General features: G+C 49.5%; 1 protein-coding gene across 3 annotated transcripts; it reads left to right on the top strand.

The window, feature by feature from the left end:
• The first annotated feature begins 527 nt into the window (after positions 1-527).
• Positions 528-12,614, top strand: E2F4 (E2F transcription factor 4). Of its 3 annotated transcripts, none has more exons than XR_015773789.1 (10): positions 528-704; positions 2,509-2,618; positions 3,082-3,243; positions 3,731-3,774; positions 6,293-6,354; positions 6,484-6,769; positions 7,206-7,367; positions 8,479-8,526; positions 8,738-10,084; positions 10,401-10,504. XR_015773789.1 is itself a non-coding variant. In XM_014255571.2 (10 exons), exons 1-10 carry the CDS (start codon positions 528-530, stop codon positions 10,514-10,516), a joined length of 1,212 nt encoding a protein of 403 aa, XP_014111046.2. In that variant the 3' UTR covers positions 10,517-12,614. The 3 variants fall into 3 exon arrangements, 2 of the variants coding, with proteins under 2 accessions (XP_014111046.2, XP_014111047.2); XM_014255571.2 differs by having other exon boundaries at positions 10,040-10,084; positions 10,401-12,614; XM_014255572.2 differs by lacking the exon at positions 8,479-8,526 and having other exon boundaries at positions 10,040-10,084; positions 10,401-12,614.
• The last annotated feature ends 24 nt before the right edge of the window (positions 12,615-12,638 follow it).

Consider the following 12,638-nt stretch of genomic DNA (forward strand, 5'->3'; position numbering starts at 1 on the left):
CACCCACCCTGGCTCGGGGAGGATAGCGGGGTGTCAGACCCCAGCCCATCCACAGTGGGAGCCCTCTCGAGACTGGATCCACCATGGAGGGGTGCGCTGTGCAGCCTGACCCGAAGGAGAGAACGTGGGCGTGGACCCTCCATGGCTGTGCGTGGACCTGGAGATGTGTCCCTGCCACAAACTGCCTTCCCCAGGCACAGGCTGGAGGATTCCCCCGGCACTGGGTGTGCTGGAGCAGCAAACCGCCCCTGTCACCCAGGCGCTGAGAGCTGGCTACACGGCTGAGGTTTGGCTTCGGTACCACGGGGCGGGGGTTTGGCACCACAGAACGGCGAGGGGATGGACGCACCCCCGGCTTTACCCGGGAACCCCGGGGGGAACCCCCAAACCGACGGGGCTGACGGAACACCGGGAGCAACGCGGAACAGCTCCCAAGCCCCGGAGGCGGTGGGGGGGAGTCCCCCGTCCCCGCCCCGCCGCCGTCCCCGCCCCGGAGGTTCCCGGGGAGCCCCGCGGCCCGGAAGCGGATGCGCGGCCCCGGGGCCGGCGGGGGGCAGATGGCGGAGGGCGGGGCCCAGCCCCCCGGGGGTGGCAGCGGGGCGGCGGGCGCGCCCAGCCGCCACGAGAAGAGCCTGGGGCTGCTGACCACCAAGTTCGTGTCGCTGCTGCAGGAGGCCAAGGACGGCGTGCTCGACCTCAAGCTGGTGCGGGGGCAGCCGGCGGCGGGAGAGGGCTCCGCTGCTCCGGGGGTGGGCTCGGGGGGAGCGGCCGCCGGGAGAGCGGGGTTCCGGCGGGACCGGTCCCCCCGCGGCTGGAGCAGGTTTGGAGGGGGAGAACGCGGACATGGCAGCGCCCGGTGCAGCAGGTGGTTTAGATTGGATTCCAGGAAAAATTTCTTCACGGCGAGAGTGGTCAGGCACTGGTGGAGTGGGCTGCCCAGGACAGCTGTGGAGTCACTGCCCCTGGTCAAAAGGCTTGTGGATGTGGTGCTTAGGGACGTGGTTTAATGCTGGAGTTTAGTGGTTGGGCTCGGTGATCCTGGAGGGCTTTTCCAGCCGTCCTGATCCTCTGTTTGTAGGTGCTCGGAAAGCGGGGTCCCTGGGGGTGCGGCAGAGCTGCGGACCGTGCACAGAGGGCTCTGCATTGGCCGCCCTCCTGCCCTTCTCCCCCCTCCATCGGGTCGTCCCAGGCATTCTTCTTTCCCCAGGACCTTGCCAGACATTGCAGGTGTTTGTGGGCTTCAGTTGCAGACCCATTTGACCGTCTTGTTCTCATCTGTGTTCTTGCCCTGCACTTATCACTGGCACCATAATGATCCGGCCCTGCACAGCCTCAGACATCTACAGAAACACATACCTATAGAAACTGTCCGTACAGCACTTAACCCTCCCGGCACACACCAGGAGGGGGAGTGTGGTCAGAAACACCTGCCAGAGGTTGTTCCCGATGCCTTTAGGCAGTGGAGAAGTGCTCTGTGAATGCATCTTGCTTCTGTATTTTCAAGATATTCACCTAGAGGAAGTAACACTGTGCCATGTACAGTACTTAATCTCTGGCCTTTCCTGTAGGGGAAGTTCCTTTGCTGTGGTTTATATAAGCACCTCTTACATGGGCACATGTGTGAGACAGACAAGTGCCAGAAAGCCCCAATAATGCAGGAGTTTCCTGGCTCCATGCCTGTGCCAAATTGTTTTCTCATTGGATTTGACAATATCTTTCTGCTTCAAATGTCCATTAAGTGGATTCATGTTGGTTAGTGTGATTTGTGTAATTGTGTGGTGTAGGGTCTCCAAAATCCCAGCCTGTCACTGGTGGGTGACAAGGACATGGTTCCTATGCTGATCTGCTCTGACTGCACTGCCACAGACATTGTTGGTCCTGGCTGTGTGCACATTAACTCTTGCTGGTGCTAGGTTGCCATGTGGTAGTGGAAACAGTGCCATTCCTCGAGTCCTGAAACCTGAGGGGAAAAGGGTCGTGTGAGCAAGACAGGGAAGCCCCAGGGTTGCTCATGTTTACTCTCCTTCTGGAATCATGTTTTCAAACAGAGAAATCTCTTGAAGAGATACTGATTCTTGGTCATGTGGCATCAGATCAGCTTTAGAAAAGTCTTTATGAATGTTGATTCCACTGGAGTGTTGCGCAGACAGCTCTCAGCATTCCCCTTCCCATCTCCATCTCTACCCTGAGGGAGAGATGGATTTTTAGGCTGCTGAACCACTGTTTTCTAGTATTGCTTTGCTATTGTAGAATGGTGATTTTTGGATCCACTGCCAGCAGGATTGCTGGAATTTGATGTGTGTTTAGTGGGGAGGCTGTGGGGAAAGAAAAAAAGAAGAATGAGTGACTTCTTCTCATGGTCATGAGATCAAGAACGTGGCTGTGTAACTTGAAGCGCTGGAACGGGAGAGCTATGAAATGGAGAGCAAAGTACTTGGCCAGGAGTTAATCTGACAGGCAGAAAGGAGCTAAACATGACTGAGAATTAAGTATCTTAACCTTTTTCAGGCTGCAGATACCTTGGCTGTGCGACAGAAGCGACGGATCTACGATATCACAAATGTCCTGGAAGGCATTGGGTTGATTGAGAAGAAGTCTAAGAACAGTATCCAGTGGAAGTGAGTGGCAGAGATGATCTAAATCGTTCACAGGTCCCTTCTAGTGCAGGTTTAAGTGACAGTGGGATTAAAATGCCCTGTGCAGAGAGAGGTTTCTCAGTGGTCCATGCTCTTGCCTCTCCCAGCTGGGCTGAGGAAAGCTGAAGTATGTATGGTGTCTTTCTTACAGCAAAGGTGTTATTTTGGTACAAATTAAATATTTGCACTGCCTTGGGCTAGAAAATATGCCTGTCATGGCACTGGAGGTGGGGAAGAGTCCTGCTAGACTGTGGGAAGTAGAAAGATGTACCAAACATTGCTGTGCTGGGAGGTGGGGATCTAGAGCAGGTACACAGACATGGCTTTCCAGGCAATCTGGCATTGATGTTTGACACAGGTGGGAATAAGAGGCTGGCAGAGAGGTTGGGGTTGGTCTGGGTGCTTCCAAAGGCTGATACATTTCACCCATTTTTGCTTTACTCAGGGGGGTGGGTCCTGGCTGCAACACACGTGAAATAGCTCACAAACTGATTGAGTTGAAGGCAGACATTGAGGACCTGGAGCAGCGGGAACAGGAGCTGGAGCAGCAGAAGATGTGGGTTCAGCAGAGCATCAAAAATGTTACAGAAGACATGCAGAACAGTCGATATCCTTTGTGTGAACTGATGGCTCTGTCTCTGTCTTCACTTGCTGGGCTGGGAAGCAGAGATCTGAGGGTTTGATGTTGCTGGTGGAGAAGCTGCACTGAAAGGGTCAAAAAGAAAGGCACGACCTTGGTTTGAAATTAGGGTAACTGTCCAGCCTGGAGACCTGCTTTTCTCTGCATACAGCTTCTCCTCTGGCTTTTGGAAATAAAAAACACAGTAATGTTTACCACAGTGAGAGAAGTGCTTGTTTCTGAGTCACAGGTGCCACTTTCTTGAGTGTAGAGCAGCTCTTGTGGCTTAACTGTGTCAGGATGTCAGCTCTTTCAGTCATGGAGCTTGCAGACCTCACCTGCAGACCACTTCAGAGTGTGGCATGGAGAGCCTTCTGACAGTGGTGTTCCATGTGCTCAGGAAGGAAACACCAGGTGCCCTTTGAGCTCTCTGTCTGTGCAGGAAGCTGCAGCCTTTCTCCTTAACCTTGGGAACATTAGCATATGTGACACATGAAGATATCTGCAAGTGCTTCACAGGTGAGGAAATGGTGCTCCATTGTAAAGATGTGATGCTGCAGACCTGTCAGTCTGTCCCAGCTGCTCTCTTTTGTCCAAGAAAGAGTGGGCAGCCCAACAGCATAAAGTGAAATGTAATGTCAGCTTTGATACTGTTCTGGGTTTGTGTACCACTGTGTTGTAGTTTTCATGTCTCCATTAGAGTGGACAGGCCATATCTTTTACTTTTGCTTAAAGGAGTAGGGATGCTGCTCCTAAGGAAGTGTTCTTGCTGGGTTTCACTCTGCGGGTGTATGTGTTATGTTAGAAGCCCTTAATTTTAAGGGCTTGGGTGGGCAATGTTCTAATGTCAAGAAACAAATTTTATTGCACAGTAGAAATGGTGTAAGCAGGGAAATAGTATTAAAAGTGTTCCCTCAGCTACATCATTTCTCCTGCCAACAAGAATGCAAGAAGGAGACAGTGGAGGACAGAAGGGAATGCACCACTTGCTCTGCCCTCACTCCCTTCATTCCTAAAGTTTGGGGTGGCCTGTATCAAAAGTCCTATGTTCTGTCTGGGCAAAAGTGAAGAAAACCCACAGGAGTCTTTGTTTCTTCTGTTGCCAATTCTAATGGTAGATATAAGACCAGATTAATGCCTGGTGGCCAGCATGCAGTGGGACAACCTCAGTGCATGAACTGCTCTTCCCAGCTGTAGTGGTGCAAAGTCACAGCTCCTTTCTGCTTCAGTGGGTGCCTGACCTGTCCTGACCTGGCAAACTGCATCTGCTTGGTTGCTGCAGAGATTGAAGCTGTTTATCCTGGCTGCCTCCAGCCATGCATAATCTCACCTGTGTCTGGCTCTCTTCATCTCCTCCAAGCACTTTTCTCACCCTGCACTTCATCAGCTCCTCTGTTTGCTATCTCTGCCTTTGTGCTTTCCTTGTTCACCAAGCTCCTGCTGATGTAGTGGCTGCATCACCACCCTCTTGTCTTTACTGTTTCTTCTGGTTGAAACTGCATTTTTGGGGGCAGGGATTGTGTTTTCAGTTTGACAGTGCTGGGGGCCAGATCGCTCGTAACAGTCTGGAGGAGTTTACTGGAGACCAGCAGACAGCTCATTGCTTGGCTGGCTGAGTGTTTTGCATTTCATCGCACCTGGTTTTTGTAAACCAGTTTGTGTCTGAGGTCAGAGATTAGATCTTACTGAGGGTAGGTGTCAGTTCCCTCTAGAATGGAGGCTTCATCCATGGTTTTCCATTGCCTGTCCAGTTTTCATGTAAGAATATGCCTTACATGACTCTTTTTCCTCTCCTGAACACCTCAGCCTTACAGAGGTTCTTTGGTGGACCTCTTGCGTTCTCAAACTGTGGTGCAGGCTGAATTTTAGCTCCTGTTTTTTTAATTGACTGCTATTGAACCTGCTTGCTCCAAGGTTTCCACTCTTGGACTCTTGTCAAATAGCGATTAATTAAAAAAAGAAAGAGGACAAGTAAGAATATGTCACTTTTTAGTGACTGGGAAACATAATTTCCCCGTCTGTTGCTGTGATGCATTTTGCACTTGCAGATTCAAAAAGGAAGTAAAAACCTGCTGGGTGTTGTTTTGTACAAGTATTTGGGACATATTTATCAAAGGTGATACAAACCCAGCACCTGTCTTTGAAACAAACAGGTCTTACAGCTTGAGCTGGTGTCTTTGAGCTTTATTATGCATTTTTAAAGTGTAGATTTGTTAAACAAGTCCCATCCAATTGACAAATCCTATGTTATTTTTAATCCCTTTACCTTTTGCTGATCTGACTCTTGATTGCCTGTCTGAAATTAAGGGATGTGCTTCTCTGCTGTCCACTCTCTCTTATCCCTCTGGGGATCTTCTCTGTTAATTACCAAGTGAAGCTTAATCAGAATACTGGGGAATTATGATTATTAACCACACTAAATCTTAAACATTCAAAGTGAAAGCTGCAAGCTGCTTGGTCTAAATACGTCAGATGTTCACAGATCTGGTATTTCTCTGTTCATGTTTCTCTAAACCCAGATACAGGCTGGGAGCTGCTTGCCTGTGACTGTTATTAGGGTGCAAGTCTTAAGGAGGTGCAGAACTGGGAAAGGAAGCATGCTTCCAGCCCCACGTGTGCTGGGCTCTGTGGAGGGTCCAGTACAACTAAGGCAGATCTGGCCAGTAGAGTCTGGGGAATGTTGGTTTCAGGTGTTGGGACACCAGCCTGAGGTTGGCAGCCTGGCTCTGAGCCTGGTTCAACCCCATCTCTTTGCTGTCAGTGCAGCTCTTTTGTTTCTAATTCACATCTAAAAGTTTGTGACAGCAGAATTAAGGATACTTCCCTTAGGATTCAGAGATGTTCTTAAGAGTGAATTTAAACCCGTTCTTCTGAGGAAAAGAGAGATTAGTCTTGATAAGGACACTGCTAAAAAACTTCAGGGTTGCAGTGAGAGAAGCTTTGCAGGTGGCAGGGTTGAGTAGGGGCTCTTCATCAGTGCTTAATTAACATCAGAACAGCTTGTGCCCAGGAGCCCTGACTGGTTCTGTTTCCACAGGAGACACCCTCCTCGTGATTCGAGCCCCATCCGGCACACGTTTGGAGGTTCCCGTCCCTGAGGTGAGTGTTAAATTCATGGGCAGAGTGCAGGAGCTCTGTGTGTGTGTGTGTATGCTTCGCCTGTGGGAAACTGATGTGCCTTTTGAAAACGCTTTTTAATGTATGTCTTTTGCTTTTGATTTTTTTCAGGACCTAAATGGACAGAAGAAATACCAGATCCACCTGAAGAGCACAAGTGGTCCCATTGATGTTCTCCTAGTGAACAAAGATACTTGGAGCTCTCCTCCTGTTGTACTCCCTGTCCCTCCCCCTGAAGACCTCATTCAGTGCCAGGCAGCTGCACCCTCAAAACCGCAAATCCCACCGCTTGCCCACTTCCAGGAGGCCTCCGTTCCCAGCAGCACCCAGCCCTCCACACCAACACCCACCAGCACTCAGGACCATGGCCCTCCCACACAGAAAAATGCAGGCACAGGTGAGAGGGAGCTAAGGGAGGCAGAAGTGGGCTGGTGGCTGCTAGAGGAGGGTACATTCCTGGGCTCTGTTGGGGCTGGCACTGCCGTGTGTGCAGTGTTGAGAGCTCCTGGCAAAGGGACGTCACTGCCTTTGCTGCTGCCCTTCCTTTGGCTTTGGTTAGTGGGACTGGCTGTACTCAGGGGGATCAGGCACTTGGCTTCAGCAGGTAGTGCCAGCCTATAGGAGCACCTGCAGGGGAGAAGCTGGTCATGCAGGCTCACTGAGCAGCATGAAATATTTCCAAATATGGAGGACCTGGAGGAAAGCAGGAAAGCTTTTCCCAGGGCAGCTGCCTGACCAGCACTGCCAGCGAGGGCTGAGTCTGTGCCATGACTGCCTTGGGGTTACCTTGGGTGGGAGATGACATTCCTGGGTGTGTCTGTGGCTGTTCCCAGAGGATGTCCCAGCAGCAGAGTCCAAGGGCAGTGGTGACTTTGAGGGCCAGCCGGCAGCGTTGGACACGCAGCTGCTGCAGTCCTCAGCCTCACTGGACAGCAGCTCTGTCCTGCCCAGCACCTCTACCTCCTTTGAGCCCATCAAGCCTGATCCCACAGGAGGTGAGTATGCTGCTTGTTTCTTGTGTTGCTCCAAAATCCTGCTGCTGGGAGTGAGGGAAAGGCTGCTGGGCCTGGAGGAAGGAGCTGAACTCCATTCTGCCTTTGCTGTCAGCCAGGGTCTGCAAAGGATGAGTAGGCATTTCCCTGTGAGGCTGCCAGGAAACATGGTGACAAGGTGACTGTCTCTTGTCTAGTGTCCTGCTGCTTTCTGTGACATCAGTACTAGAAAATCTGCAAGGGACACCTGCATGACACATGTCTCTGCTGTTACATGTAGGGTTATTCCCTTTCAATCCCTTCTGTAGAGTAAGGTCCTATTTTTGAGACTACATGAAGCTATAGAATTTTCAGCCACCACTGAGAGCACCTTTGTAACTCAGAGAATTTTCTGTATTAGGACAGCTCTTGTCTCCCTTTTCCTCCTTTGCTCAGGAATACTTCATCTGTCTATAGTGATCTTGTGTTCTTAGTAACCTTGCAGCATGTATTTGGGGAGCTCCTTGATGTGCTTTGAAAAAGGAATCCTGGAGCTTTATGTCAGGAAATGGCAGGCTGGCTCAAGGAGAGAAAGCATCCTCTAGTTAAGCCACACTGCTGGAATGTTTTGAAGCCAAACTTCCCTGCAGAAACACTCGAGGTTAGGTTATGGTTAGAAGAAATCTTACTCAAACATAGCTCACACAGTGCTTCTTTCACACTCCTGCTGCTGGTGTGTCTCAGAGAAGCATGAGCTATCTGTCTGGAGTCATCTTGGTTGTGGAATTAGGCCTTGAATGTGCATATATCTTATCTCTGTGCCTCTCCAAAGGCATGTCCTCATCCCACAAAAGGTAATCAAGGCAGTGTACTGGGTGAGGTTTACAGACACAGCTGCTGATTGTAATAATACGTTCATGTCCCAGGGCTCCTACAAATTTATTTTGAAGTAGTGGAGCTCAAGTGTTTTGTTGCTTGTCATTGCAGCATAAATACCTGACATGGAGTGTGGGAACAGAATTTCTGGATGATTTGTGTGTGTAAGGAGCACAGTAGGTTTGTGGGTGATTCTGCTGTAAAGCATTTCAGACTCTTCATGTAATGATCCAAACCATCTGGTTTGTTGTATTTGCAGTACTGGAACTTCCCAAAGAACTGTCAGAGATGTTTGATCCAATGAGAGGTACGTTCATTCCCTGACCACAGCTTTTTTCTGTGCCCATCTATCCACAGAAAAGGGACAATTTGTTTGATTCGCTCCCTTTTGGATTATTTTGTGGATGTGGTTTTGTAAGGTGCTTGTGGTCATTGGTGGCTGCTGGCCCTCTACTAAAGAGTAGTTAGGCACTCTTAAAATTACTGGTTTCTGTATTTTTCTGTCTCCATTTTTTCAGCAACCTCTGTTAGATCTTGCCTGCAGTGCAACCAGCAAGGGCTTTCCTGTCCCCATGCCGATGCTACTCCGTGTTCAGCCTTCCCATGCTACTCCTTCAGCTTGTCAGCAGTATGGGAAAGAAAAAAACCCTGCTAAGTCTTGTTTCAGCTTTAGCTGCCCAAGGCTAGTCCAAGCAAATAATCTGGGGAGATAGTGTTCTCTCTTCAAAATACTTCTCAGTGGTGGTGGTGGAGGAGCTGGTAATTTTGGAGCAATAGGGGAGGGAGATGCTGTCACTTGTGTTTGGAGTTCTGACTCTGCTGAAGGAATGTCTGGGTTGCTGCCTAATGGTGGGACAGACTCTGGGTTAATGGCAGAAGATATGAAGGAATTTGGTCTGACATAAACCTAAACTGGGAAACTTTTTATCAGTACATTTATTTCTCTTCAGTGCTGGCAGAATACTTTGTACAGCCAGGCAGGACCAAGTACACCTCAGCACTTCAGTGGTGGTCTCAGGAGATGTACAACAGCTGTCCCTAGTTCCCTGCTCTAGCAGATGCTTTGTGAAGATGCTGCCTTTGGGTAAAAATCTCCACAGACCCAAACACAGACATGTTTCAGTCTCCAATCTGTGTGCTCTTAGCCCTGTGCTCCACAGTCAGCTTGGAGAACATCCTTCCTCCTTGCCCAGCACCTCTGCTGCAGATAGTGGATGAAGTCTTGATGATGTCTAAGTACATCTGAAGAGTTGAGATATAAACTGCTGCAAAGCCCCAACCATGTAGAAGATCTAACTTATCCAAAATAACTGCTGTGCCACTATGTGGATGCTATTGTAAAGGAGATGTTTGCTGTCTATGGTAAAGTATGTGGTTTTATGGAGTATTCTTCCCAGTTTGGAGGGGGAAGATAAAAAATCCAGGAGCAAAGGGCAAAACAGACTCAACAGCTAAAGAGGCAAAACTTGGGACTGGAAGAGAGCAGCATTGCAGAGCTCAGAGGGACAGTCCTAGCAGCACGCTCCATGCAGCCTCTGTCATCCCTGTGTGATCCCAGTGATGTTGCCCTGGCGCTGGCAGCTGCTTTAAGGCTGTGCAGTCTAAGCCACAGGAGTTGGAGTTCTCCCATAGTATTTTGTGCTGGAATTACTTTTACTACATGGTTTTATCTCTTTAAAGCACAAGCTTCCTTTCACTGCCTGCTGCACATGTTGTGCCTTAGCCAGAGAAGGGATAACAAGGGTGGGGAAAGTGGGGAACTACCCAGGAGCAGACCAGGAGAGCAGACTGTTTTGCTACCATGCTTGTCTCTTCCCCAGAATGTGTGAACTCTGAGCTGCTGGAAGAGCTGATGTCATCTGAAGGTGAGTCTCAGAGTCTCCTGTCATGGTGTGGCCTTACTGGGAGGAAGACCATGCTGTGTAACTTTACCCAGCTGGCAGCCTTGTGACTGCAGACTTGCCCTCATCTTTTCTGGGCCCTGGACACAGACTCAGTTCTTGCTGTCCTGCCAGTCCCTGAGAGAGGTGTGAGAGCATCTCTTCAGTTCTGTGAGGCTGACTGAAGCAACCTCACAGACTGTTCCTATGAGATGGCTGCGCTGCTCAGTGCCATTGGCAGCTCTCAGCTGGGGTGGAAATGCTGAGTTTTGTAACCAACCCTGGGCTTCTCTTTCCCCAGTGTTTGCTCCCTTGCTCCGCCTCTCTCCTCCACCTGGAGATCACGACTACATCTATAACCTGGATGAGAGTGAAGGTGTCTGTGACCTCTTTGATGTGCCTGTCCTCAACCTCTGACTTGTCAGTGCGGCTGTGAGCCCCACAAACACGGACTGTTTTGTAACTCTTTGGAAAGTGTCTATTTTTGGATTCCTTTTGTGCTAGAGCTCGATGGCTGAGTAATTCAGAGATGCTCTCAAATGGACTCAGAACCAAGAGATGTGGACTTGCAGGCTGGGAGCCTCCCGGTAGTTTGCTTCTTCCTCCGGTGCACGTGCAACATGCACATGCAGCTTTCCCCCTGCATCTCTCCACTGGATCCTGGGCCTCACATCAAAGGGTCTGTGTTTTGAGTGTTCCCAGTTCACCTGCAGAGTTTTCCCACGTGCCTCTCTGAGCTTCCTCCAATCTGCATGCCTTGGTTTTTCCTGCACTCCCAGAGGCACTTTGCACCTCCTAGGTACCAGCTGCTACAAGGAGCCCCAAAACCATGGTCAGTTCACAAGCCCAGAGGTTGTTAGTTACATTTTTGTGTTAGTGGTTCGGATTGGGGTAGTTTTATTTCCAAAAGACATCAAAAGGAAAAAAAATGGCACCAAAGTGTCTGTTTCTTTCAGTGACTTCAGACCAAGTTAGTATGTTTTACAAAAAGCACTTTTTTTTAGCCAGCTGTGCCTCCTAGTGGGATTCAGGAGCTGAGTGTTCCCTGTAGGACCCAGGAGCCTTTCCCTGTTGGTGCATCAGCAGGAATGTTGGACCTGCTTTCACCAGTCTGCTGATGCACAACCCCAGGGGCTCCAGCTCCTTGTCCAGCAGCTGTGCTGTTTTTACAGGGCTAAAGCAGAGGTGCCAGTATGGTTTTGTTTTTAATTTGTGGTTTTGCCTGACTGAAGAGATGTTTGAAAGGATAAGACTGCTCCAGGTGGTGCCTGAAAGGTACCCTAGGGACATCAGAGCCTCCTCATATTTGCAAATAGCTGGGTTTTTCCAACCATTGCACTTGAACCTGCAACTGTCTGAAAGGTGACCAAGCAGTTACAATTTAGTAGTATTTGCTGTGACAGGTTATGTAGGTGTTGTCAAAATAGAGAGCTTTTTTTTTTTAACCCCTTTTTCTCTCAGGATCAGGTTTTCTGTATATTTGAATTTTCTCCCTTAGTGCCCATACCCACTCCCAGTTCCTGATCCTGTGGCAGGTCTTTACTTAATGTATGCTTTCTCTGCATCATTTTTCTGCAAGATTTTCTTCATTGCTTTGTAACAGAAGGTCTGCTGTTGGGTTCTTTAGGATCATCAGCTGGTACCAGGCTGGGACCTTGTGCAGTTTAATTGGAGTGAAAATGTCCTGATGGATTTGTGTTGTATTTTGCAAGCCCCAGCTTTGGGTTTTGGTCAGATCCTGTGAGTGTCTTTAGTTTTGCACATCTTCCTGCCACCACAGTGGAAGCAGCTGTCCTGCCTTTCCTGCTCTGCAAACTGCTAAACAGAAAGCCAGGCCAGGCCATGGCTGGCTGCTGCAGAGAGGGAGCTTCCAGCCATCCACTTAAATAGCTGATGTTTAATTTCTCTGCATAGCTGCTCACTGCCTGTGACACACACAACCAGCTACAGCACCAGCACTAAGGGATGTAAAGTATGAAGAGCCTTCAGAGCTAAGAAGAGTATGTGCTTGGGACCTGTGTCCCTGGAGTGGCTCCTCAGGCCCTCTCACTCTGCGTGGGACTCCTCCACAAGGACTGTTCGTTTCTGCAGTAACAAAGCACTGGCAGCCTCTTTGGGCAAAGCACAAAGAACTCGGGAGGAGCAATGGGACACTAGTTTGGCATCAGGCAGCTGCTGCTGGCAAGACAGCTGAGGTGTGAGACCCCTCTGGGGGGTGAACTTCCAGCCTGCATGCAGCCAGTCCCTGAACCTTCCCCCCTTCACCTGGAAGCTGACCGGAGTCCCTCGGTCCTGTGTGTTAACGAGGCTCCGTGGCTTTGGTGTAGCTCCAGCTCTTCATGTGCTGCTTGGTCCTCGCCCTCCTTCCCAGTGTTCATGTCCACCACCAGTTAGATGACCTCCCGAAAAGGATACCTAGAGAAAAATTTGCAGTTGCAAATGAACTTTTGATTCATATATAAAGATTATTTTTATACTTTTTTTTTTTTTTTTTTTTTTTTTTGCAAGGGAAGAAAATTGCCTGTCATATTTGTACAGA

The sequence above is a fragment of the Pseudopodoces humilis genome, chromosome 14 (assembly GCF_049639895.1).
Source record: "Pseudopodoces humilis isolate 2021_Gansu_Grassland_sample_001 chromosome 14, ASM4963989v1, whole genome shotgun sequence".
NCBI lineage: Eukaryota > Metazoa > Chordata > Aves > Passeriformes > Paridae > Pseudopodoces > Pseudopodoces humilis.

Bases quoted from the DNA above. Each gene is read 5' to 3' on its own strand.
- E2F4 (XM_014255571.2), top strand. From the start codon at position 528: ATGCGCGGCCCCGGGGCCGGCGGGGGGCAGATGGCGGAGGGCGGGGCC. The intron at 8,527-10,039 runs GTACGTTCATTC...TCTCTTCCCCAG, and splicing joins GATGTTTGATCCAATGAGAG to AATGTGTGAACTCTGAGCTG. The intron at 10,085-10,400 runs GTGAGTCTCAGA...CTCTTTCCCCAG, and splicing joins AGAGCTGATGTCATCTGAAG to TGTTTGCTCCCTTGCTCCGC.